This window comes from Pleurodeles waltl, chromosome 7 (assembly GCF_031143425.1).
Source record: "Pleurodeles waltl isolate 20211129_DDA chromosome 7, aPleWal1.hap1.20221129, whole genome shotgun sequence".
In the NCBI taxonomy this organism is placed as follows: Eukaryota; Metazoa; Chordata; class Amphibia; order Caudata; family Salamandridae; genus Pleurodeles; species Pleurodeles waltl.
The window spans coordinates 545,154,294-545,181,929 of NC_090446.1; the positions used below are offsets into that span (position 1 = coordinate 545,154,294).

The 27,636-nt window shown below is 42.7% G+C and overlaps 1 protein-coding gene across 1 annotated transcript in view; it reads left to right on the forward strand.

Annotated features, from left to right (window-relative positions):
* The window catches only part of LOC138247279 (serine protease inhibitor Kazal-type 1-like), a 152,000-nt gene that overhangs the window by 79,961 nt on the left and 44,403 nt on the right, over positions 1 to 27,636 (forward strand). Inside the window, exon 3 of the mRNA XM_069201998.1 lies at positions 4,013 to 4,116. Within this exon, the coding sequence (XP_069058099.1) occupies positions 4,013 to 4,116 (104 nt within the window). The remainder of the gene's footprint in view (positions 1 to 4,012; positions 4,117 to 27,636) is intronic.

Genomic DNA, 27,636 nt, shown 5'->3' on the forward strand with positions numbered 1-27,636 from the left:
CTAGACTTACCATGTGTGGTAAAGGTATGCCTCGTAGAAACACAAAAAATGCTTGTGTGGTAAAAGCTGCTTGGTAAAGGCACTGCATAGTTACAACCACTTGTAAAGGAATATTCCCCTTGGCTGTAACCCAGTACAGCTTTCCACTGCCTTTTGGACAGGTTTGTGCTATGTAAATACCACAAATGCAAAAAGAACAGATGATGGATGGAATGCAGAGCAAATCAAACATTCACCCCCAGTCACAAAGATCTGGGTTTAATCCATCATTTTTTTGCTCACCACGCCACCCCAGTTTGGACCAAGCCATATGCAAATCAGTCTTGACCCTGTTCCTCATGGGAACAGCCCAGCCCGAACTGCCAAGCCAGGTCCTCCCTGGACCGGAAACAAGCATCCTAGGACTGGTTTCAGGGTATCACCCTTCATCAGCTAGGCTAGCTTGAATCCAGTGGTCAGTGAGCACGGGACCCACGTCTGGGCATACCCTGCCCACTTGGGGAAACAAATGCAAAAAGAACAGATGATGGACAGAATGCATAGCAAATCAAACATTCACCCCCAGTCACAAAGATCTGGGTTTAATCCATCATTTTTTTGCCCGCCACGCCACCCCAGTTTGGATCCAGCCATATGCAAATCAGTCTTGACCCTGTACCTCATGGGAACAGTCCAGCTCGAACTGCCAAGCCAGGTCCTCCCTGGACTGGAAACAAGCATCCTAGGACCGGTTTCAGGGTATCACCCTTCATCAGCTAGGCTAGCTTGAATCCAGTGGCCCAGTGAGGACGGGACCCACGTCTGGGCATACCCTGCCCACTTGGGGCGACAAATGTAAAAAGAGCAGATGATGGACGGAATGCAGAGCAAATCAAACATTCACCCCCAGTCACAAAGATCTGGGTTTAATCCATCGTTTTTTTGCTCACCACGCCACCCCAGTTTGGACCCAGCCATATGAAAATCAGTCTTGACCCTGTTCCTCATGGGAACAGTCCATCCCGAACTGCCAAGCCAGGTCCTGCCTGGACCGGAAACAAGCATTCTAGGACCGGTTTCAGGGTATCACCCTTCATCAGCTAGGCTAGCTTGAATCCAGTGGCGCAAGGCTTGTTCGGGGTATTTCTGCGTGGAAACACTTTTGCAACATTCAGCACGCTGTGGGACATCTTCCATCCAAAGGAGAAGTTCCTAGCCCTTTTCTTGTTGCAGAATCATCGGCTTCTTCCACCCAGAGGCAGCCCTTTTGCACCTTCGTCCGGGGTTTCCTGGGCTCCTGCCCCCCCGGGACACTATCGCGACTCTTGGACTTGGTCCCCTTGCCTTGCAGGTCCTCACATCAAGGAATCCGTCTTCAGTGTTTTGCTGGTGCTTGTGGTTCTTGCAGAATCCCCCTATCACGACTATTGTGTCTTTCTGAGGTAGTAGGGTAACTTTACTCCTACTTTCTAGGGTCTGCGGGTGGGGTATTTTGGACACCCTTACTGTTTTCCTACAGTCCCAGCGACCCTCTACAATCTCCCATAGGTCTGGGGTCCATTCGTGATTCGCATTCCACTTTTGGAGTATATGGTTTGTGGTGCCCCTAGACCTATGTTCACCTATTGCATCCTATTGTGATTCTACATTGTTTGCACTACTTTTCTCACTGTTGCTTACCTGTTTGGGTTTGTGTACATATAACTTGTGTATATTACTTACCTTCTAAGTGAGGGTATTCTCTGAGATACTTTTGGCATATTGTTATAAAAATAAAGTACCTTTATTTTTAGTAACTCTGAGTATTGTGTTTTCTTATGATATTGTGCCATATGATATAAGTGGTATAGTAGGAGCTTTGCATGTCTCCTAGTTCAGCCTAAGCTGCTTTGCCATAGCTACCTTCTATCAGTTTAAGCTGCTAGAAACACCTCTATTCTACTAATACGGGATAACTGGACCTGGCACAGGGTGTAAGTACCACAAGGTACCCACTATAAGCCAGGCCAGCCTCCTACACATGGCAAGCAAAAAAACATTAAACCCAGATCTGTGACTGGGAGTGAATGTTTGATTTGCTCTGCATTCTGTCCATCATCTGTTTTTTTTGCATATGTAAATACCACATATATGATACATACATACATACATAAAATGCAGTAATCTGGAATTAATTTGTTACCGTTTGATTAATGATATAAATTTTGGTGAGATAAACGCCTAACTTTCCCACACAGTGTGACTAATACTATGTATTTTGAGTTAATAGAATTTTAAAATGTATGTACCTTTTTATTAGGTTAATAGTTAAGTTTTTATTGTTGAAGTAATGTCAGCACAAGGAAAGTTGCTCCTAGCAAACTGATGGCACCTATTGTGATTAAATGTCCTGTGATGTCATGTTGTGTGCAAATCGGAGGAGAATCTCATCTTCCTTATCTGTCCTGGGTCTCAAAAATCCTAGAAGCCTCACTGTGACTCGGAATGAAGGAGAAGATCCTTCCAGTGCAATTTCTGGAGTTGTCTTTGTGGCGTTGCTGAAGTGCCAACCAGCCCATCACATATAGAAGACAGGCTTGCCAAAACGAGCCCGAGTTAGTGGAACAGGTTGCCCCATACCCCATCCACTAGCACACCCATGCTAGATAATCCCAAGTGCACACTAAATCACATAATTTCATACATCTGAAAGACATTGAATATGAACCTTCGGCTAACAGAATTTGATGGGTCAATTTACTTAGCCCTACCTTTCCTGGCACAAAAATGTAAAGTCATTTGTTCTGCATATAGCCCCAAAGACCAACTAGTGCATCCCTGAGCGTTGCTTTCTCTTTGTGGGCCGTATTAAGTTCTGTTCTGATTGAAATACTTAGGGCCATATTTATACTTTTTTAGCCCCGCATTTGAGTCATTTTGTGACGCGAAAGCGGCATAAACTTACAAAATACAATTGTATTTTTGTAAGTTTGCTCCGCTTTTGCATCAAAAAGAGGCACAAATGTGGCGCTAAATAAGTATAAATATGGGCCTTATTTTGTTCTAAAGTAACAAGTATTATTACACTGGACATTACATTATTGCGTCTAATTTGTGATTGTTTGCGTTTTACACCTCTTTCAACCCATTCTACCACTCAGAGTCACCATGGACTACTCTCCTTAGCTACCCTAATAGTCAAGTGCGGAAACAGCGTGCTGGCCCAGTTTGCAGAACCTTAGTAGGATGGGCACCTGGACACCAGTGACAAACGACCTTGACCACCACATTTGATGCCCCACAGCCAGTATTTGCCCTGTGCCACCCTTCCACAAACAGGGACTAACACATGCCCCATAATACAAATGAATATGCCTAGGCAAACTCGGAAGGATTGAACACATTGGATGTGTGCTGTGTACTACAACAAATATGAGTCTTTTTTGGATAAATGGCCATATTTTCACTTGTTTTCTCCTTCTTTTAGTTTGTGTTAGTTTTTGATGCAAAGACTGTAACACATATCCTACTACTTCAGACTTTGCATCAAAACCTATAGGAGTTTGCGCTGATACACCCCAATATTGCCATCTTGGAGCAAAGCAACTCAAAGTGGTTTTGCACTGCATAACAATTACATCTGCTACTTTGTGTTGCATCACTTTACAATAGTGCATAGCTTTAATAAATCTGGGCCAATGAGACAGGGTTAGTGCCGCACTAGTAGAAATACAGGCAGCTGCTTTGCAGCACCATCAGAAATTGCCAGAAAAATATTCATGATTATAATTAAAAAATACTAAAAAATATCGGTTTTAGTAGTTGGGAGCGACCTCAAAACAGAAAAATGTAATTTTGCATTGGAGCTCTGGAATCCTTTTAAAAGGACTCATAAGCAATATTGGAATGTCCTACTATGATAACAATATTTAATGCCTATATTAATTTGTTTGTTCCGGTTTTGTAGTTTTTCTAAATCTAACCCGGATTGTCATAGTTTATACTGGTCAAGCTCTTGCATTACATTGTTTCAGAATCTCAATTTGTTTTTCAGCCTTTGTGCTATCGGAGTGCAGCTTGTCCCTATATTTATAATCCTGTTTGCGGCACAGATAATACGGTATACACCAACGAATGTACTCTGTGCGTTAAAAATCGGTGAGTGATAATTAAGACAGCGTTTTGGTTTTGGCAGCTGTTGGAAAGTTATATTGCAAAATATTAATGTAATTTTGGGTTTGGACAAACATAAAACCCCTGTGAAGGAAATGGAAAAATACGATGAAACTCACCACTGTGCACAGTACCTAAAGTTCCAAGGAGGAGGTTTCTTCACACATATGTTGTCTATGTGAAACATACTTCAGCAAACCATCACGTCATAACTTCGATGTATGGGCATACCCTTAGAGTTACATTAACGTGATTTCCCAGAGGCTCCCCAAATGAATAATAATGGACAGTGTCAGCACTTCCCAGAGGAACAGCAGAGCTGGTGTACTACGAATGGGCTGAAATGGAACTTATTGTCAGGGCTGTTATACTTTTGTTGGCGCAGTAGCTGCACTGCTCCCCAGATCTGCTATGCTGGTATTGAAAGTATCAGCATTCCCTGAAGGATTTCTAGTTCATTAAACCGTTTTCCTGAGACGATGATCAGACTGGAAGGAAATAGATTACTATTTCTTCCTGATAAAAGCTTTAATGTTTGATTCAGCACAAAGAGAGAATGTGCTATGGCCAAAGCTGCAAACTTTGGAACTGGGAAACTAAGGGACTGATTTATCAGAGGCTTGTACCGCCACAGCGTCACTTTTTGTGATACTCTGGTGGCACAAACCTCTCAGCCATATCTATGAGGCCACGCAAAGCCACTTATCTATGAGGCCACGCAAAGCCACTTATCTATGAGGCCACGCAAAGCCACTTTACATAGCTTTGAATGGCCTCATAGATATGGAGTAAGGCAAAGCAGCGCAAGTCGCTGGGTTGCCTTACTCTGCGCCAGGGAGGCATTCCATGGGTGTTGTGATGGGTTGTCCCACACAACACTTATGGATTTTCATGCTGCTCCTGATTTACATAAACATGTAAACCTGGGGAAGAGCTAAAACCTTACGCCTCCCGTGGTGAGGCTTAACGAGGAAAAATACTTTTATTTCTCCACGTTTTTACCTCCTTCCATGTGTGGCGGAGGGATTACTCAGTCACAAACGTGACAGATATCACGTCCACATTATTATGATCTCCATAGTATATTATGGATCTGAATACGGCAGACGGGATATCCGTCATGTTTGTGATAGAGTAATCCTCTCCACCAGGATCTAAATCAGGCCCCAAACCATTTGCTCAAAATCCCCGGATGTTCAGCCGAGGCTGCATCAAACCTAGCCCTTTTTACAGGGTTTTGGCATAGGGCAGCGCACAAGTCATCTTGCTGCTCTGCCCTACGTCATAGTGCAATGGCAGGAATGCACCTAATTTATGCCCTTGCACTATGACGTAGGGCGGAGCAGCAAATCCCTCCGCCAGGATCTAAATTAGGCTCTTAATCTCCTAAAGTCTCTAATAAACTTAATTCGACCTTGTGTAGTGTAACTGATGCTCATGTATATCGCCCTGTCTCCTTGGGCCGATTTCGCACTAAATAAAACTGCAAAAAATAAAACAAGAACATTTGTTCATGTTTTAAGAGTCTGCAAAGGCCCACACAATAATTACAGAGGTCTCCTTAAAGAAAAATGCCCATCTTCTGTTTTTTTAACATCAGTCACATATTATTAAGGCAGATTTAGAGCACATTTTAAAGTGCTTTCACCTTGTATTTACTGTTTTAAATACATACTGATCAGAGATAAAATATGGCTTCGGGTGATTTAAAAACCGGCCTACTGGCAAACCCTAGCCAAATCTATTGCTGTGGGCCTTGAACCATTTTATTTCACCTGAGCCGTCCCGCCAATATGCAGTGCTTCTAGTTTTCACGAATGTTATTGGTTCTAAAGGCTTTAAAATGTTTAAGTTACCAAACATTTCTCTAAAGAAATGAGTTCACTGAGACTAACCAAATGGTGGTTCATGAAACAGCACAATCTGGCTATGTGGGGTACTTTTTGGAGTACCCAGGCCTAATTGTGATGCCAATCTGACGCTGCTCTGAGGAGGGCAACAGATCCCCCGGGCAGACCCGCCAATTTGCTTGCTCGCAGGAGGTACTGTACAGGTTAAAGACAACCTCATTTGTCTAAAGCAAGGGTACTCGCAAACATTTTCCCTGGGGCCAAAAAGTTTTGTCTGTGACATGCCTGGGGGCCGCATTGATGTCAGGGCAGTGGCAGATGGGTGGGGTAGCTGGGGGGATTGGTGGCAAGGTAGGTGTAAGAGAAGCAAATGATATACATCTAGTGGCTGAAAAAAACAATAGGAAACCAGAAAACCTGGAATGAATCCCAGCTTACCCACTTTTACAAATAGTGTGATCCTAGGCAATTGTTTAGTCTCGCTTTCCCTCCTTTTTCTACATTATCACATTTAAAATGACCTCAAAATACATGATTCATGGTGTGCGCTGCACAAAACCTGCTTCTATGTTTGATTTTTTAAACTATAATTTTGTTAATGTATGATAGGAACCCAGGCCATAAAGTGCACATACCAAGTGGCTTTCCTCTTTAATTTACTATTGATGGTGTTCTCAGGGTAGAGGAAAGAATTTATGTTTCCAAATTTATGTTTGAAAACTATCACTTTTAAATGAATACATCTCAATTCACTGATAAAATAAATTGTACTAAGGCAAAAATGTTCGGAATGTTATCTAAATACACTTTTTTAATTTTGAAGAGACTGTCTTAGTTTTACACTTGTGCTGCAAGATGTATTTAAAAATGAAGGCGTTTCTAAAGTGAAGTGCAGGAGTCCCTAGTTACTTCATTTCTTTAACACCAAATAAGTTTGAAATAAATGATTGTGTCTATTTAATATTTGTATTGTTAGTGCGGAGTCGAGCAAACAGCTGCCCAGTGCTCCTGTTGCCCAAGGGGCCGCATGTAAAGGTCAGAGGAGCCGCATGAGGCCCGCGGCCGTACTTTGAGTATCCATGGTCTAAAGGCACAATTGCTTGTCTGCATGGTCGCTGTCGCCCTGCTCTGCCACATGCTGTCTGTCATAACTCTAAGCAAACTGTACTGAGAAACTGCCAGAGCAAAAAGGGAAGACATTGAACCTCATCCCCGGCATTTAGGCCAAAGAAATGTCGCTGAATGGAGGAATTTTATCATATTTTTAAGAGAAACTAAAACTTAGCTGAAATGTTTGAATGACTAGGCTGTTTAACAGGTTTGACATCTTTTCAACAATTCATAGTGCATGCCACAGCCCCTAACCATACATTCATCTTTCTGCAGCCCTGGTGAATTAAGAAACCAACACTAGCACTGTCAAATAGGTGTAGCATATGCATGAAAGTGACTTTTGTGTCATTTTTCAGCTAAAAGCACTCAAGTTAGTCATCATTTTTGCACTGTCACTCATCTTTTTACCTATGCACCACTTATTGATTCAATGACTTATTCTTGCATTTGCCTTCTGACACAACCAAAATAAAACACACAAAAACTCAAAAATATATGCTAGATAAAATAAAAGAATAGAAGTAGAAAAAAGAAAACCTGCTGCCGTCCGAACACAACCGGCAAATGCTTGCTAAAAATGAAACTAAGCATAGCAGGGGTTGTCCATCTCGCAGAGGAATGGTACATAGACTTTAGCTATTTTAAAGTTCCAGCATGATCACCTCAATTATAACCAACAGGTTGGCCATCTAAGAAGGTAAAACAAGTGGCCTTACGGAAAGTGGCACATTACCAGTGAAATGAGCAGCAAGCTAGCAGCTCATTAGAGCACCCTGGGGGCTGCAGTATTCTCTTTAAAACAAGCATTTGCAATGCAATGGGTCTTGCGTTTGCTAGAAATTAGAGCTATTAGCATTGTAAACTCCGAAACGGAGCTTTCTTGCCACATAAATTGAAAATTTAAAGTAAAACAGTTTCATAGAACTAACCGGACCTTTCTTGCCACATAAACTGAAAGGTAAACGTTTCACATAAGCGAGCCGACGGCCGACATCAGCACAAAGCAGACACACAAAGGGAAATAAAAGTTCGCTCGCTATGAAACCTATCGGCAAAAGTGCAATTATTTTTCAACAGAGGTAATGTGTGAAATTTCATGTAACAAAATGTGTGAACGCAAGCTTTAACACAGTGCAAAACAATCCACTCGTAAGGCCTATTAATTTTAAGAAATGTAGTACATAGTAAATAAACTATTCTGTTGTAACATTTCAAAATAAACAGATCAGACCTACAGCATCTGGTATCATTTTTCATTTTTTCCAGTGCACTAATAATGCCTATATCTGTTATGATTCTGGCGCGTCACCATAATCAACTGTACTCTACTGTACTGAGTGTAAGCTTTCCCATATGGCAATCATTAGGCAGAAATGTCATAAATTACAAATGTATACCTTTAGACCTGTTAGTCTTAGGGTGGTCTTCCCCCAAACATTTTGCCTGCTTGATATTTTGCTGATTCATTTGTGTTGGCCTTAGGACTCTGAGCACTTTTCCACTTCTGACCAGAGCTAAAGTGGATGCACTCTCCCCCCTAAACATGGTTTGACTGGTACAGCCACAACTGGCATACTAAAGTGCTACTAGTGGGACTGCAACACTGCTTGTGCCACTCACTCAAGTAGTCATTAAACATGTCTCTGGCCTTCCATTGCAGACCTGTATGTGCAGTTTACACTGCCATGTCGACGTGGCATTTAAAACCTCTTGCTAAGCCTTAAACTCCCCTTTTATTTCATATAAGTCCCCCCTAAGGTAGGCCCTGGTAGGCCACAGGGCAAGGTGCTATGTAATTAAAAGGCAGGACACATACCTTTGAGTTTTACATGTCCTGGTAGTGAAAATCTCCCATACTCGTTTTTCATTACTGTGACCCCTACCACTCTCATATGTTAACATTGGCGATTCCTTATTACATTTAATAAGCTGTAATTCCTAATTGAGAGTAGATATGTCATGTTTAGTACCTATGGAATTGTAATAATAAATGCTCATTAATGGTAAAGTCGGATTTATTGTTACAATTTTGAAAATGCCACTTTTAGAAAGTTGGCATTTTCCTCCGCTTAGCCCTGTAGCCTGCATCCTGTCTCCAATACATGTCTGGGCTGGGTGACAGCTAGAATTTGTGCATTCCATCTAGAGAGCCACACACAAAGGGAGCTTAGGTGTGACTGATGGGCCATCAATATCCTGATGAGCGATCCTGGGCAGGATCAAAGGGAGGTGCTGACACACCTGAATAGGCAGTGTCCTGCCCTACACAAAGGGCTGCATACTTCCTAGAGTGAGTCTGGAGCTAGGGCAGGAAGAAAGGACATCTGTGGACTTCAAAGACACTTCATTGAAGTCACCCCTACTTCAAAGGCACAACTGGGTATAAGTACTGGACCCTACCAACTTAGTATACTACCGGACCTGTGAAGAACTCTGCCAGGAGGAAGGACTGCAGTGCTGCTACAAAGTCTGCCTCTCTGGACTGCTGCTCTGGAAAAACTACTTTACTGCTGTGCTACCCCGCCGTCTGCTGCCCTCTGCCCTGCTGAAGAAGGACTGGGCCCATCTCACTTGAACCCAGTGTGACTCCAAAGGAATGTTGTATTGCCCCCTGTACTAAGTCTCAGGGACATCAAAGACTTCTCAACATCCTGCAACAGTACCTGGGCTTTGCTTGCTGAACGTCTTGCCATGTCAAGTGATGCCAATCCAGATCCTGGTTCTTTGAAAGTGGGTATAAAGTGCTGCAACTGCCAGAACCTGCACATTAATGCCTTTGCGCCGTTCAAAACCGGCACATCTCCATTGATGCCAACGCATTGCTGCTGCGACGATTAAGCACATTTTATCACCACCAATTAACGCGCATAGCCACTGCTGCGAGGATCGGGAGCACCACATTGCTGACTGTGCAATGCATTGTCTCCATTCCCGAAGCATCTCTGACTTTTTGCGGCTTAGAGCTGACGCATCGCCTACATCTTCAGGATCAATGCCAACGCATCACCCCCATTTGCCCTTGCATCTTGTTCTCAATGTCAACGCAACTCTGAACCAAAGTAGTGTTTCAGTGGGCCAAATCTGATCCCTGGAACCGACCCACGCTCTATCACGGTCGGTCTGTCTTTTCAGATTTGACCCAGTTAGAGCAACCAAATAGCCCTTGTGGGCGCTTTATGCTTCTAAGCACTACAACTAAGTTTATTTTTTAAAAATTAATATCTCGACTCCTACTTTTTGGGATTTTTGTCATGTGTATCTTGTTTTATTCATTAAATTAAGTCCTATTTTTCTAACCTGGTTTAAAGTCTTTTTGCGGTGTTTTCACTGTGTTACTGTTTGAAGTGTTGCACAAATAATTTACACATTGCCTCTTAAGTTAAGATTGTCTGCTCTGTGCCAAGCTGCCAGAGGGTGACCACATGTTAATTTATGGTGTGTATCTGACTGAACATGATGAGGTTTGTGATTCCTGCTTGGATAGCGTGCATACCTCTGCCAACCAGAGACCCAATTTCTAACAATACCAAATTATTTTTGCCATTTCATCATCATCAAAAAGCTTTATTCGATTATTTAAAAACAATCATAACTGCATCACACCATTATGCAGATAAAATAATAGGAAAATGTTACATATGCTAGAAATCAAAAATCATTAGAAAAAAAGATCTTCGTTAACTAACCACTAATTTTAAAAAACTACCAACATTAAAGCAGACCTGAATATTAGGCAACATTTGTAAACAGTAAAGAGCAGGCTTCCATTGTTGAAATCTATATACATTAAGAATTGGTTTTAAAAACTTTCATGTAAATGGCTCATTATATTTTCAAAGAAAGATAAAGGCCTCAAGGGATTGCACAGCAAACTATTCACATGGACAGACTAGCACAGAAAAGTTGTCAAATTGCCCAGGGGAAAACAAAGTAGACATCTTATTGCCCTTAATCGAAACTTGGATAAAAGTGCTCTCTACCAGAGGCTCACAACCCAGCTCAAATATTGCTCAAAATTAGGTGAGGTTTGTATAATTATGCAGCCCGTCAGGAGAGATTTTCTCAGCTGTCTCTGTTCCCTGGAAGACCTGCTATGGGTCATAAAAAGGCATTTGACCTTGGAAATGTCGGCCCTAGAAATGTCCCAGCCAATTTCTTCAGCCAAAAAACTCACATATTTCAGCCAGGGAATAGCAAGATCTTTCTCACATCTCAAGCAATCTGGAATAATCTCCTTGTTAAGGGAGGTAACTGCAGTAATCACTGCAGTCTTATTTTGATGTAGGTTCTTTATTTAGCAGCCCCAGACAACATTGTACAGGCAGAGGATCCTTCACCACCAGCTTCCTCCACTCCAACCGCCACCCATAGAATTCCCCACACCAAAGGTTCTAATGTTACATCATAGCACAAGGCTGTGCTAATCTATCAATATACATATGTGTAAAGAATTACATACATTACCTACGTTACAACACATCTGCCCTTTTTATATTTAAAAAAAATAAAATAAAAATAATAGTAGAACTTCCATACACGTATATCTTATCACATAAATACACTACAAGCAAGTTACACATTTTCTTTTTAAATTCATACAGGTTGATAAGAAACAGTACGTTTTTAAAAAATCTAACAGAAACAAACATTATATTTTTCAGTTAAACTGCATTAACACATACAAAGTCATCAAACCTCTTTGGTTTGGAAATAATCCTACCAAACCTTCCAGTGTTGATTTGACTGTCATTGTTTGTACTGTTTTGTAAGTTTTGTGTACCGGTCGCTTCACTTTCAAGCAGCGAATGCTGAATACTATCCTGCATTGGTGTTTCAAGCGCACGCGTTTTACTGTCACTCCTCACTAATCTACCGTATAAATTTACCTCTTCACTACTCGCCTTTTCCTCTGTTTCCAACCAATCATAACTCTTGACATTCTCTGTTTCAGCTTGTTTAACATTCCTACACTTGGAAACCCTGCCCAAATGCCACACTTTCCCATCACTTAATTTAACTGAGTTACGGAATACTTCATATACTTTCAGAGGCTCTGAATATCTGCTTTCTCCTTTTCGGACTTTTCTCTCTTTTCTCACTTTAACCCAATCTCCACAGTTTACTTTGGATTCTCTTGTTCTGATTTTCTTGTCATACCACTCCTTATATGCTTGTTGAGCCTTGTTGATTTTCAATCTTACTTGATCAGGTGACCATTCGACTCGCTTACCAGACGATAGCTAACCAAGATCCTTGCTGATAGGTTCACGACCTCTCATTAAGGAAAATTGACTTTCCTCAGTGACGCTACTGGGAGTAATTCTGTAAGCCCAAATTAACTTACATAGCTCACTTTCCCAAGTCAAACCATTACTCTTGGCCAACTGGATTCTCCCTTTGATGACCCTGTTGAATCGTTCCACTAAACCGTTTCCTTCTGGATGGTATAATGAGGTAGTGATATGGATTACACCATTTCTTTTTTTTTTTAATTTGAATTTCTCAGCCACAAATTGAGGACCATTGTCAGTAATCATAGTTTTAGGTAGACCTTCTCTTGTAAGTATTTGGTCTAAAAATGTAATAATTCTTTCACATTCTGCCTTATGAACTATTTCAATCTCTGGCCATTTTGAAAAATGGTCCACTGCGACGAGAATAAATTTGTATTCACCATTATTGCATTCCACCGGTCCCACCACATCCAAACCTATCTTTTCCCAGGGCATATTGGGGCATGCAATGGGTAATAAAGGTGGTTTAAATGTTTTCTGACACGTATCAGAACTATTGCATTCTAGGCAGTCTCTTATTTTTTTTTCAATTTGCTTATCAAGACCAGGCCACCAATACCTGCTTTTGACTCTTTGTTTAGTTTTGGATATTCCAAGATGTCCTTCATGACATAAATCTAGGATCTTTCTCCTAAGAGAAACTGGAGGTACAGCTCTTCCACCTCTGTACATCATATTGTTTTCTAAATAAAGTTCATTTCTCACCTCCCAGAAATTTTTTCCATCTGCCCCAAGATTTATTTTTTCAGGCCAACCTCCATTTATGTAACCAGCTATTCTTTTTAAACTGTCATCCTTAACCCATCCTTCCTTCCATTCCATAATATCAATACCTTCCATTCCCTCATCAAATAATCCAGCCACACAACTCTCCTCACCCATTAGTTCATCTACATTTTTAATTGGTAATGACATTCTACTTAGAAAATCAGCTACTTTGTTCTTGACTCCAGGCCAATACTATACATCATAAGTAAAATCCAACAATTTTACCAACATCCTGCTCAATCTCGGAGATGCATTTTGTAATCTAGCAGTCGTCAAAACCTTTGTTAAAGGTTTATGATCAGACCTCAACAAGACATGCAGTCCCCACACAAATTGACGAAAATGGTTCAATGCCCACACACAGGCTAATGTTTCTCGCTCTATGACTGAGTATCTCTCTTCAGCTGGGGTCAAAGACCATGATGCAAAGGCAACAATCCATTCATTGTTCTCATCATCACACTGTATTAGTACCGCCCCCAACCATTTATTACTTGCATCTGTTGTCACAATGGATTTGCATTTGGGATCAAATCCCTTCAGAAATGGTGCTTTACAAATTTCCATTTTTAAATCCCGAAACACCCTTTGACACTCATCTGACCAAATAAATTTGGATTTGTTCTTGAGTAATTGTCGTATATGATACGTTTTTTCTGAAAAGTTCCTAATGAACTTGGAATAAAATTCAATTAAACCTAGAAAAGCTCTGACATCCTCTTTCCCAGCAGGACAAGGAGCCTCTTTGATAGCTTCCACTAAAGCTTGCATCAGTTTAATGCCATTCTTGCTGATGCTATGACCCAAGTAAACCACTTCTTCTTGAGCCAATTTACATTTACTATACTCTATTGTCAAACCTTTCCTCTTAAGGATTTCTAGAACCTGTTTCAACTTATTGTCATGTTCCTCTCTATTTTTACCCATGACTAGGATGTTATCTTGGAAAAACATCACCCCAGAGATTCCACTAAATCTATTACTCATAATCCTTTGAAACATCGCTGCAGCTGATGCTAGTCCAAAAGGCACTCGGGCATATTGATAACATCTAAAAGGCGTTATGAACGTTGTGTATTTCTTACTATCCTGGTGTAATGGCACCTAATGGTAAGCAGATTTTAGATCGATAGTTGAAAACCAACACATATTCTTTGTTGCGGAAAACATTTCATTTATGCGTGGTAATGGATACTGGTCAATTAAGATGTTTTTATTCAGCTCCCTAAGGTCCACACATAATCTTACTTTACCATTGGAACGCCTTACAACTACTAATGTAGAAACCCATTCTGCTGACTCAACTTGCTCAATAATGCCACCCTCCACCAGTTTTTTCAATTCATCGTGAACCTCCTCCTTAATAGAGATAGGTATGTGTCTAACCTTATGAATACATGGAATTGCTGATGATTTTAATTCTATTTTGTGCTGAAAATCATTCAACAGCCCCACGTTGCCAGAAAATAATTCTGGGTAAGTGTAGGAAAGTACCATCTTGCCTGGCATGTTACCCCCATATTTCACTGTATATATGTTGTTTTAGTCTATGTGTCAATGGGACCCTCACAGGCAGGGCTCCAGTGCTCATAAGTATGTGCCCTGTATGTGTTCCCTGTGTGATGACTAACTGTCTCAGTGAGGCTCTGCTAACCAGAACCTCAGTGGTTATGCTCTCTCTGCTTTCCAAATTGTCACTAACAGGCTAGTGACCAATTTCACCAATTCACATTGGCATACTGGAACACCCATATAATTCCCTAGTATATGGTACTGAGGTACCAGGGTATTGGGGTTCCAGGAGATCCCTATGGGCTGCAGCATTTCTTTTGCCACCCATAGGGAGATCTGACAATTCTTACACAGGCCTGCCAGTGCAGCCTGAGTGAAATAACGCCCACGTTATTTCACAGCCATTTACCACTGCACTTAAGTAACTTATTAGTCACCTATATGTCTAACCTTCACCTGGTGAAGGTTGGGTGCAAAGTTACTTAGTGTGTGGGCACCCTAGCACTAGCCAAGGTGCCCCCACATTGTTCAGGGCGAATTCCCCGGACTTTGTGAGTGCGGGGACACCATTACACATGTGCACTATACATTGGTCACTACCTATGTATAGCGTCACAATGGTAACTCCGAACATGGCAATGTAACATGTCTAAGATCATGGAATCATCACCCCAATGCCATTCTGGCATTGGGGAGACAATTCCATGATCCCCCGGGTCTCTAGCACAGAACCTGGGTACTGCCAAACTGCCTTTCCGGGGTCTCCATTGCAGCTTCTGCTGCTGCCAACCCCTCAGACAGGTTTCAGCCCTCCTGGGGTCCAGGCAGCCCTGGCCCAGGAAGGCAGAACAAAGGATTTCCTCTGAGAGAGGGTGTAACACCCTCTGCCTTTAGAAATAGGTGTGATGGCTGGGGAGGAGTAGCCTCCCCCAGCCTCTGGAAATGCTTTGATGGGCACAGATGCTGCCCATTTCTGCATAAGCCAGTCTACACTGATTTAGGGATCCCCCAGCCCTGCTCTGGTTCGAAACTGGACAAAGGAAAGGGGAGTGACCACTCCCCTGACCTGCACCTCCCAGGGGAGGTGCCCAGAGCTCCTCCAGTGTGCCCCAGACCTCTGCCATCTTGGAAACAGAGGGGTTGCTGGCACACTGGACTGCTCTGAGTGGCCAGTGCCAGCAGGTGACGTCAGAGACTCCTTCTGATAGGCTCTTACCTCTTAGTAGCCAATCCTCCTTCCTAGGTAGCCAAACCTTCTTTTCTGGCTATTTAGGGTCTCTGCTTTGGGGAATTCTTCAGATACCGAATGCAAGAGCTCACCAGAGTTCCTCTGCATCTCCCTCTTCACCTTCTGCCAAAGGATCGACCGCTGACTGCTCAGGACGCCTGCAAAACCGCAACAAAGTAGCAAAGACAACTACTAGCAACCTTGTATCGCTCATCCGTACGGCGTTCTCGACTGTTTCCAGGTGGTGCATGCTCTGGGGGTAGCCTGCCTCCTTTCTGCACCAGGAACTCTGAAGAAATCTCCCGTGGGTCGACGGAATCTTCTCCCTGCAACCGCAGGCAACAAAAGACTGCATCACCGGTCCTCTGGGTCCCCTCTCAGCACGATGAGCGTGGTCCCTGGAACTCAGCAACTCTGTCCAAGTGACTCCCACAGTCCAGTGACTGTTCAGTCCAAGTTTGGTGGAGGTAAGTCCTTGCCTCCCCACGCTAGACTGCATTGCTGGGTACCATGTGATTTGCAGCTGCTCCGGCTCCTGTGCACTCTTCCAGGATTTCCTTTGTGCACAGCCAAGCCTGGGTCCCCGACACTCTAACCTGCAGTGCACAACCTTCTGAGTTGTCCTCCGGCATCATGGGACTCCCTTTTGTGACTTTGCATGGACTCCAGTTCACTCCTCTTCTAAGTGCCTGTTCCGGTACTTCTACGGGTGCTGCCTGCTTCTGTGAGGGCTCCCTGACTTGCTGGGCGCCCTCTCTATTTCCTCATCCAAGTGGCGACATCCTGGTCCCTCCTGGGCCACAGCAACATCCATAAACCCTAACTGCAACCCTTGCAGCTAGCAAGGCTTGTTTGCGGTCTTTCTGCGTGGGAACACCTCTGCAAGCTTCTTCACGACGTGGGACATCCATTCACCAAAGGGGAAGTTCCTAGTCCTCTTCTTTCTTGCAAAACACCAAGCTTCTTCCATCCAGTGGCAGCTTCCTTGCACCCTCAGCTGGCATTTCCTGGGCTCCTGCCCACTCTTGACACTGTTGCGACTCTTGGACTTGGTCCCCTTGTCTTACAGGTACTCAGGTCAGAAATCCACTGTTGTTGCATTGCTGGTGTTGGTTTTCCTTGCAGAATCCCCCTATCACGACTTCTGTGCTCTCTGGGGGTTGTAGGTGCACTTTACACCTACCTTTCAGGGTCTTAGGGTGGGCTATTTTTCTAACCCTCACTGTTTTCTTACAGTCCCAGCGACCCTCTACAAGCTCACATAGGTTTGGGGTCCATTCGTGGTTCGCATTCCACTTTTGGAGTATTTGGTTTGTGTTGCCCCTATACCTATGTGCTCCTATTGCAATCTACTGTAACTTTACATTGCTTGCATTACTTCCTTTTGCTATTATCTGCATAATTTTGGTTTGTGTACATATATCTTGTGTATATAACTTATCCTCATACTGGGGGTACTCACTGAGATACTTTTGGCATATTGTCATAAAAATAAAGTACCTTTATTTTTAGTATATCTGTGTATTGTGTTTTCTTATGATATTGTGCATATGACACCAGTGGTATAGTAGGAGCTTTACATGTCTCCTTGTTCAGCCTAAGCTGCGTTGCCATAGCTACCTTCTATCAGCCTAAGCTGCTAGAAACACCTCTGCTACACTAATAAGGGATAACTGGACCTGGCACAAGGTGTAAGTACCTCTGGTACCCACTACAAGCCAGGCCAGCCTCTTACAGTAAGAATCCAATATTTCTTCCTTTCCCTGACGATTTTCTTTAATTGTCAACACTGGATCTGGACTGTTGGGGTTCAAAATTATTCCTAAATCACCCTGGTCCGTCCAACCTAAGACTGAGGGTCCCTTTTTAGAAACGTACAATTTGCACTGTGCTTTCCTTTCTTTAAACTGAAATTCTAACTCCCGGAAACCCACAAATTCAATTTTGTCTCCAGTATAGCTCTTGGCAACAACCTCAGATTTGTCAAGATGTGTGCCTAATTTTTCCACCAATTTATCCTTCCATACATCTTCATTCACTATGGTAAAGGGTGAACCTGAATCTGCAATCACCTTAATCATCACCCCTCCTACCGCCAATTCACACCATGGTTTCATCCTTTTAACTTGATCTACACCTAAAATGTCGTAATCTATACAAAACACCTGATGAACATTCGTATTCTCCAAATCATCAGAATTAGAGTCACTGTTGTCTCTAATGTATTTAACATTCACATTTGAGTTAACTGATTTCCTTCTGCAAACCTTTGCATAGTGACACATCACCACAATGAGAACACTTTTGATTCCTTGCGGGGCATTTTTTGAAAAATGCTAAGTGGTCAGCACTCCCACACCTATAACACTTCTTTTGTTCCACACTCATGGATTTGCAATTATAATCCGTTGCTTCTTGAAGCTTTTTTTAGTTTCACCACCTTTCCAGTATTTTGCATTAGATATTTTATTAACTTCTTTTATTTCTTGTACTTCATCCATTGCTGCTTTGGCACATCTACCTGTAAGTTCAGCTTTCTTTACTAGAACAATCACTTCCTTTAGAGGTGCTTCACCGTTGACCCACAGTTTATCCTGAATATTTGGGTTGCTCGCATGCATAATAATATGATCACAAATAAGTTCTTCTTGGAGTGGACCAAAACGACATGTTAACACCAGAGCACGAAGTGCAGCAATGTAGTCATCAACATTCTCAGTTTTTCCTTGTTTCCTCTGGAAAAACTTATACCTATCTACAGCAAGACACACAATAGGTGAAAAATGTGCATCAAGATCCTCCAAAGCGTGCGTAAATACATTCCCTCCTTCTCTGGGTTTCTTTTCAATCTGATTGTATGTTTAAGCCCTCCTGGACCTAAGCAATACAGCCGTACCTTTTTTTTTTCCTCCAGTGAAAAATCCTCTTCCTCAAAAGTGTCTATATAATTACAAAAGTACTCTTTCCATTCCTTCCAAGGCATCGTGGGCTCTCCTTTCGCAGGAATAAATGGTTGAGGATTGGATAAGTTCAATAAGTGTAATGCACACATGTTTCACTGCTTGTAATGAGGTGGCAGAAACAAAGAAAATAACACAAGTGCACAATATATTGGTTAAATTTGATAATAAACAGCAATGTGTTAGTAATAAAGATCAACTAGCATGTGAACAGTTACATAAAAACCCAGTAGGTGGCGCAGTTGTATAACATTTTAATTATATTAAACTCTCCAAATTGATTCAAATGTTCGAACTTTCGTAATCAGCTGTGATGATCAGCAGAGAATGATTGACTCATCTGTCAACAATATAAGCTGTGTTGATCAGTGAATCTTTGTAATGCTGAAATTTAACCAACAAGCTGTGTGGAACAGCAAATGTACCAGAAATATGTCTGCCACGAGGAGACACTATGGGTAAATTCACAGTACAGGCAGTTGAAGACCGGCTGGGAGACGGATAAAGTAGGTAATGGATTTTAAATGTACTCACGTTCATGCTGAATTAAGCATATACTTGCCACAGCTGAATCTGTCCTCTGAGACTGTCAAAGTGCATTCCTTGTTTAGAGGACTCATGTGGGAAGGAACGAGTATTTTGGGGCTCACTAATTAACAGTTTCCTTGGTCCTCTTCAATCTTGTACTGCGTCCGATTCTCCTGCCAAGCTTGATTACGGTAGGGCCTACAGTATCATTGCAATAGGCAGAGTAGTGTCACTGCCTCTTCATCAACACAATCTGCTTCACCACATCCAGGGCTGCGCCACTTTCGTCGCCAATTTCTGTAGTATTCACTACAGTCTTATTTTGATGTAGGTTCTTTATTTAGCAGCCCCAGACAACATTGTACAGGCAGAGGATGCTTCACCACCAGCTTCCTCCACTCCAACCGCCACCAATAGAATTCCCCACACAAAAGGTTCTAATGTTACATCATAGCACAAGGCTGTGCTAATCTATCAATATACATAAGTGTAAAGAATTACATACATTACCTACGTTACAACAGTAACCTCATTTGCCCAGGGAGAAACCCAGAGAACCAAGGGGGCCACCCTGATCAGATCAGTTACATATGGAATACCCAACTCCTCATGAAGAAAATAATGCAGGGTCGAAGGGACTAATCCCAGGAGTCAACGACAAACTGATTCTCTACCACCTGGCATAGATGCAACATTCCGGTAACCACAGACCACTGTGCCATACATGAGGACTGGTAAACATTTTTGCTGAAAGGCCTACAAAAAGGACTGTACTGGTTTATTGCACACTCTCTTGGAAAAGTCAAACAGTATCCACAGACTGGCTATAATATAAACAACGGATGGCTCTGCAAGGCGACCATAACGATTTCTGATCAAACACGACCCCCCAGTTATAGAAATTCCATAACACGGTCAAAATGCCTACCTTTAATCCCAAATGAGCCTCCTTTCCTGCTCTCAAGCCGCAGGCCATATATTTAGTTGTAGCTGTATTGGTGTCCAAATCTGATGCATCAATTAACAAAACTACTAATTAAGGCCCCCAGGCCATTAAGAGTACGGGACATTAACACAGCATCATTTGCATAGAGCAGGGCCGGAATAGGCATTGTCCTTATCATGGGCATGTCCTTCCCTGAAGTTACTAAAGAGGCATTTAATCCATTAATATGTAATAAAAATAGTATGGGGGTCATGACACAGCCCTGGCGGACAACTTGTTCTAATTTAAAAGTGTCAGTGCATTCCCCTCCTGCACCAATTTTAACAGAGGCACTTACCCCACAATATAATGACTGGAGAAAAGTAACCAAAGTCTCTTTCAGACTTAGGGCCAAATGAATATCACAGAACTTACTGCAATTGGCCCTATCAAACACACTACTTAAGTCCATTAAGGAGCGAAATAACGGGGCCCACTGTAACAAGTATATATATACTAATAACTAGATGGAGGTTAAGACACTGCACAATGGTGCCGAGCCCTTCCCTAAACCCATATTGTACAGGGGAAATTAGCTGGTTAACTCTAGACCAGTCCTCAATCCTTCTAAGGGCTATACACCCTTGCAGTGACTGAGTCAGCCAGGCAGCTTTTGGACCAAGGGTCCCATGTGGCCATGATTCTGCTTGATCTCAGCGCTGCTTTTGATACAGTGGACCACAACCTTCTCTGCCGCAGGCTCTCAGAATTGGGGATAGGAGGCCTGGCATTGTCCTGGCTGTCCGCTTTTGTCAAAGGCAGATCTTTTCAAGTCCTGGATCGAGCCTACTTCTCTGACATTTTTCCTTTGACTTGTGGAGTTCCCCAGGGCTGTTCTTTGAGCCCAACTCTTTTTAATGTCTATTTATCTCCGCTGGCTAAGGTGATCGCTCCCTACAATTTGTCTTTGGTCACCTATGCCGACGATACTCAACTTGTGGTGTCCCTATCCAGCTCCGGGGACTCGTCGGCAGCTAACCTCTCGTGCTGTATGAAAGACATTGGAGCTTGGATGGTCCAGTCTAAGCTCAAATTCAATGACAGAAAGTCAGAAGTCATTGTACTAGGCAATTCCCCCCCAGCTCTTTCGCTTCCGCTGTACTCTGAGGCTTTCAATAATCTTCCTCCCCCTAAGGACCAGGTAAAAAGCCTTGGGCCCATATTTATACTTTTTGACGCTAAACTGCGCTAACGCAGTTTAGCGTCAAAAAATTTAGCGCCGTCTAACGCCATTCCGAAGCGCCATGCGGGCGCCGTATTTATGGAATGGCGTTAGCCGGCGCAAGCAGACCGGCGCTGCCTGGTGTGCGTGGAAAAAAACCACGTAGACCAGGCAGCGCCGGCGTAGGGGGAAAATGGCGCTAGGGCGTCTTAAAATGGCGCAAGTCGGGTTGACGCTAAAAAATCGTCTTAACCCGATTTGCGCCATTTTTTCGACGCACAGACGCCATTTAAATGATTCCTGTCTTAGTAAAGACAGGAGTCATGCCCCCTTGCCCAATGGCCATGCCCAGGGGACTTCTGTCCCCTGGGCATGGTCATTGGGCATAGTGGCATGTAGGGGGGCACAAATAAGGCCCCCCTATGCCACCCAAAAAAATTTGAAAAATATAAAAAATTATACTTACGTGAACTTACCTGAATGTCCCTGGGGTGGGTCCCTCCATCCTTGGGTGTCGTCCTGGGGTGGGCAGGGGTGGCAGGGGGGGTCCCTGGGGGCAGGGGAGGGCACCTGTGGGCTCATTTTGAGCCCACAGGCCCCTTAACGCCTACCCTGACCCAGGCGTTAAAAAGTGGCGCAAATGCGGGTTTTTTTGACCCGCCACCTCCCGGGCGTGATTTTTGCCCGGGAGTATAAATACGACGCATTTGCGTCGCCGTCATTTTTTTAGACGGGAACGCCTTCCTTGCATCTCATTAACGCAAGGAAGGCGTTCATGCTAAAAAATGACGCTCTTTGCCCATACTTTGGCGCTAGACGCGTCTAACGCCAAAGTATAAATATGGCGTTCGTTTTGCGCCGAATTTGCGTCGAAAAAAACGACGCAAATTCGGCGCAAACGGAGTATAAATACGGGCCTTGGTTTCTGGGTGGATTCTCGTCTGACCATGGATTATCAAGCAAAAAGAGTTTCCTCTATATGCTTTGGCATCTTAAGAGTTCTTAGGAAAATCTCGATTCTTCTTCCCCCTATGGCCAGAAGAATCCTCGTTCAAACTCTTATCCTCTCCCGGTTGGATTATGGGAACTCACTTTTTCTCAGCGCCCCGGCTTATGTTATAAAAAGGCTACAAACAGTCCAGAACACAGCCACCCGGCTTCTTGTCAATCTTCCCAGACATGTATCCGCTAAACCTGCTCTTTCCTCGCTTCATTGGCTCCCCTTCAAGCAACGTACCTATTTTAAGGCCCTATGCATTGTTCATAGAGCTCTTCAACATAAGGGCCCAATGTTCTTTAGAAAGCGGCTATGTCTTTATGTTCCTTCTCGAAGTTTGAGGTCCTCCTCCTCTCGACTTGTGACCATCTTGAGGTCTAAGAGAGCTTGGGGGGCCAACTCCTTCCTTACCAAGGCCGCCCGTCTTTGGAATGATCTTCCTTCCGATCTACGTCAGGAACATTCAGAACTACTTTTTAGGAAAAAACTCAAGACTATTCTTTTCTGTAGGTAGCGCTCTCAACTCTCCTAGTGACAGCACCGGTCAGGTTAGGTTAGCGTTGGGATGCCTTCGGGTCACTACGCGCTTTATAAATTCTTAAACTAAACTAAACTAAACCCATTGACCTTAACCTCCAAATTCTGAAGAGAAATCAGCCTGTAGCATTGTGGGTCATTTTTTACAGTCTTTTTTTGTAGACCGGAATAATTACAGCAGTGTGCCATGACATATGGAAATCACATCAGGTTGCATTGTTAATCACATTCATGATTACCAGAGACCAAAACTCCATGTTCTCCTCATATAGATCTATTGGGACCATATTCAGCCTTGTGGCTTTCTTGGATGGGCTCTTCATGATCGCCTCCCAAACCTTACTTAATACAAACTTTATAGATAGAGGGAAGAATGAAGATCGATCTACGGGCCTGCTGCCCCCAGGGCCCACATAGGAATACATAGCCTTAAAGTGAGTAACCCATTTGTCGGCACTAATTTTGGTCCCTAATCCTGCTGACACAGTTTCAGTAAGCTTAGGAAAATTAAGAACTTTCCAACAGCTTCCTGAATTTTTAAGTTGGATAGATGCCACCAGATCATCCCCCATCTCTTGCTTAGCGAGTTGCTTTCTATTGCTAATAGATATTCTATGACAGGCTCAACACACCCCAACCTTAATCTTGTCACAGTTGCTTTTTAGCATATCTGCACTCCTTATCGAACCAACATAGTGCAATGTTTTTACATGTTTTCACCTGACCCAGGAGGTTTTCTTTGATCTGGGCATTCAAGGAATCAAAGGCCTCAAGTATAGTAGTACCCGGCTGAGTATCTACCATCAGATATACCATTATTATGAATCGATTGGATTTCATGAGCTGGCAGAGAAATTTTAAAAACTTCACTCCCTGGCACCGAAGCCGCAGCCCTTGGTCATGTGGGCAGATCTCTAACGGAGTAGCCTTTACTGTGCTGTTGATGGGCCCAGGGAAGACAGCGGAAACCTCAATAGGGTTGTGATTGCTAAATGCACTGACCAACACATTAATAGTGCCAATATACAAACCCATAATGGGTGAGACTAGGACATAATCAATAACCGAGCCTTGCCCCGCCCTGTAAAAGTAGGGATGTCTGATGCAATATTGCTCCTGAGCACCATTCTATACTGCAGTCCAAATTCACATAAAAACTTTGACATCTTTCCACCCCTCTAAATCATGTTACCTAAGAAGCATGCATTGCAAACCACCTAAAAGGGCTGAATAACTGTATAATTGGAGCGCAGCTTAGCAATGACGTCTTCCCCAGTAAGGATATTAAAGGATATTAAAATTAAGCGACATAAGTGGGAACCTTTTCCTTAAGCATTGGACAATAGAGAACACAACCTCTAAATTGCATAAGTAGTCATTGTGCCCCCGTTGTTACAAAAATTGATTAGACAAAAATTAAATGCACTTGGGCGTAGCACCCACAAGAGCTGTATCCCTGTGTGTTTAAAGGAAATTGGATGTACCTCAAAATTACATATTGTGCAGGCTAGAACCAACAAACCCCCACTGACCATTCCTTTTAGATCTCCGGGCAGGCACACAAAAGCCATGAAAACCTTCCCAAGTTGGGAGTTCCAGGCACCAAGTTTCCTGAAGCAAGATAAGATCAAAGCCTGCTGTGTAATTGAGCAAATTCACATCAGCCACTTTAAAAATAAGTCCAGACATTCCAGCAGATTAATGTAGACCTAAAAAATAAGTCCCAAAAGGGGAGCTAGACAAAGGGTCACCAGAAGTGGGATATCTCTGTCCGGGCTCCCCCTGGCCACCCAACATGAGCTGGAAGTATCCAGAGGCCCAATGATTGTCAGAGAAGCCTGCTTTACTGGGGCATATGCAGGTACAAGGCTTCTACAGGGGGGATTGATGTCACCTGGGCTCTGGTGATGTCAATCCATGGCACTGAAGTAACCTAACATCGTATATCTATTGGAGTAAGACATTTTAAAGCTGCCTCTCTGCAATGTGGATGGGAAATACCGGCATGCAGATGCCTGTAAAAAAACAATCTAATGTCAAAACACTAATGTAAGCATCTATAGGGAAAGGTTATTGTTGAAAAGGGGTTAAAACATGCCTGGCAAGATAGAAATATCTAAAATTTATAATAATACAGTCACCATGGGCAGTCTTATCAATAGGACCAATCCAGTTCACCCGTCACACCACCTTAATGTTCTGGTAGTCTCACAGTGAAAACATTGAATGAATAGCTAGCTAATGGCATACTTTGTTCTTGAGCTGATCCTGTGACTCAAACAGGAGTCCTTAAGATTAAGGGCGTTCACCAAGACTGCTACAAAAGGAAAGCTTTCTGAGGGAAGATTAATACGTGAAGGAGTGTTTCTGGGGGCAAGTAACGGAGTCCAAGTTTGCAGACTGGGAATTTCGGTCCTGATCATGTGTGGTACAACCATTAGGGCAAGGGATGGAGGACAGGTTCAAGGGAGGCTGGCAGTGGTGTAGTGAGAGGTGCCTCAAGGACTGGACCTGAGTGACCTGAATGACAAATGCAGAAGCCAGAAATCCTTACAGCTTCAGCTTCAATTTTAGAAAGCCTTTCGACCAGAGGCGCTAGGCAAGATTTAAGCGTGTCTGCAAGTTGTGAAAAAAGGGCCCCATGTTGTCACACACAAGAACTCTTGAATACCATCATCCAAAACCATAGAAAAATCAAAATCAGTACTTTTGGCAGTGCCTTTCCTGCCTGATTTCACGTCTTTTGGCTTTCTTTGGCACTTGGCAATGGGGCTTCAGCTGTGGGGCAACACCTGTGTCAACACACCCAGGACAGATCCAATATGCTGGGTTTGCATCAACAACAGTAACTGTTGCGATATCAAAATTCTAACTCTCCTAAGAGGGTCTAGCATGGATTCTCGTAATGCAAATCATCTATACCCATAGTTTGACAAAGGGTCTAGCCAATACCAACACCCTTGCTTATTACTGTTATCTGTGAGGTACCATGTAACAAAATACCTGTCTGTAGATTTTAATATAGAGTAATAGCAATCTACCATTAAATGCCTATTGATTTAACGTATGCTTTTCACAGTTAATAAGTCTTTCCTACTGCATTTAATATACTGTTTAATAATGAATAAACTGGCCTATCACCTTTAATCATTAGATTGTCACCGTAACTAACTTTGACCACCTGTGTTGGGCATAAGCCTTCCCTCAAGACAAACATCAAATGTTTCATAATTGAATGCAAATATGTATACATTTAGTTGTCAAAACAATATAAGATCCTTCCTAATATAGCCTAATTAGGATTATCATGGTACATATCTTCTTTCCTATATTTTGTTTGGATGGGTCCTTAACACCAGAACCCTTGCCTACTATGGTAAGGTGTGAGATTTTGTATAACAAAATACCTCCCTATTGGCTTTAAACCAGTGTAATAACATTACGCCCTTAAAAAAGCTTGTTCATTTTAAGATACACTTTCCATAATAAGTATGTCAGGCCTCCTGGCTTTATCATAATAGTTCATAATAAACTGTCCAATCCTATGGATTCTGACCTAACTTTTCACAGTGAACTGATGAGGCCTACAGCGTTTACAATTGACTTAACAACATGACCTGCACAGACCTTTTTAAGTGTACACAATCTCGTAACCATCACACATACAGTTAAAAATTACAGTTATGTAGAAAAATACACTTTGCAAAGCGATAGACTGCCTGCCTCAGTAGGGCCGAACAAGAATCAGCACGTTCATAAACTGAAGGATTTATTTTTTTTAAACAGCTGTTGTCCTAAACATTTGTGCTCACAATATTATTGTTCTTAAAGCGCAGGAAGTAAAGCGGTAATAAGCATAACATTTTACTTCAATTCGTCCTCATCTATAAAATTATTCAATTGCAGAACAATTGCTTGCGTCTCTTCTAGCCACACAATATTTTCCTTTTATAAATCTTAGTTTTTTTACTGAGCCATTCTGCAAATTGAGGTGTTTCATTTTCCAATAAGTTGCAATTATGGACCTTGCTATTAGCATGCATACAAAGACTAAGCACTTGGGGGCAGATTTACTAAAAGTAACACAATGCAAAACAGCAAGACAACTTGCTGTGCTGCATTGCATGAAAGGGATCAGGCAGAAATGTGAAATATCTATTAATATATAGCACATTCCTGCTCTCGCCCTGCACTTAGTGCAGCTTAACACCATCGCAGGCACGCTTGCGCCTTGGTGCAAGGGTGTCCGCATTTAATCCAGGATTGTTTTTGTGCAGCTATGGACACGTTCCTGGCCATAGACAATCATCAGAGGCTTTTCCTCTTTCTATGTGTGTTGCAGAATGCTGCACACATAGAAAGAGGTAAAAAACAAGAAGAATTAAACATATTCCTCCTTTTTACACCTCACCCGGGAAGAAATATCATCTTAAAGCATTCCCAGGTTTACAAGTGCTAGTAAATCTGAAATGCGCCAAAAACCATGGGTGAATGCATAGGAACACCCACACTCCACCCATGGAATGCCTTCCCACTGCAGAGTAACACAAAGCAGTGACTTATGCTGCCTT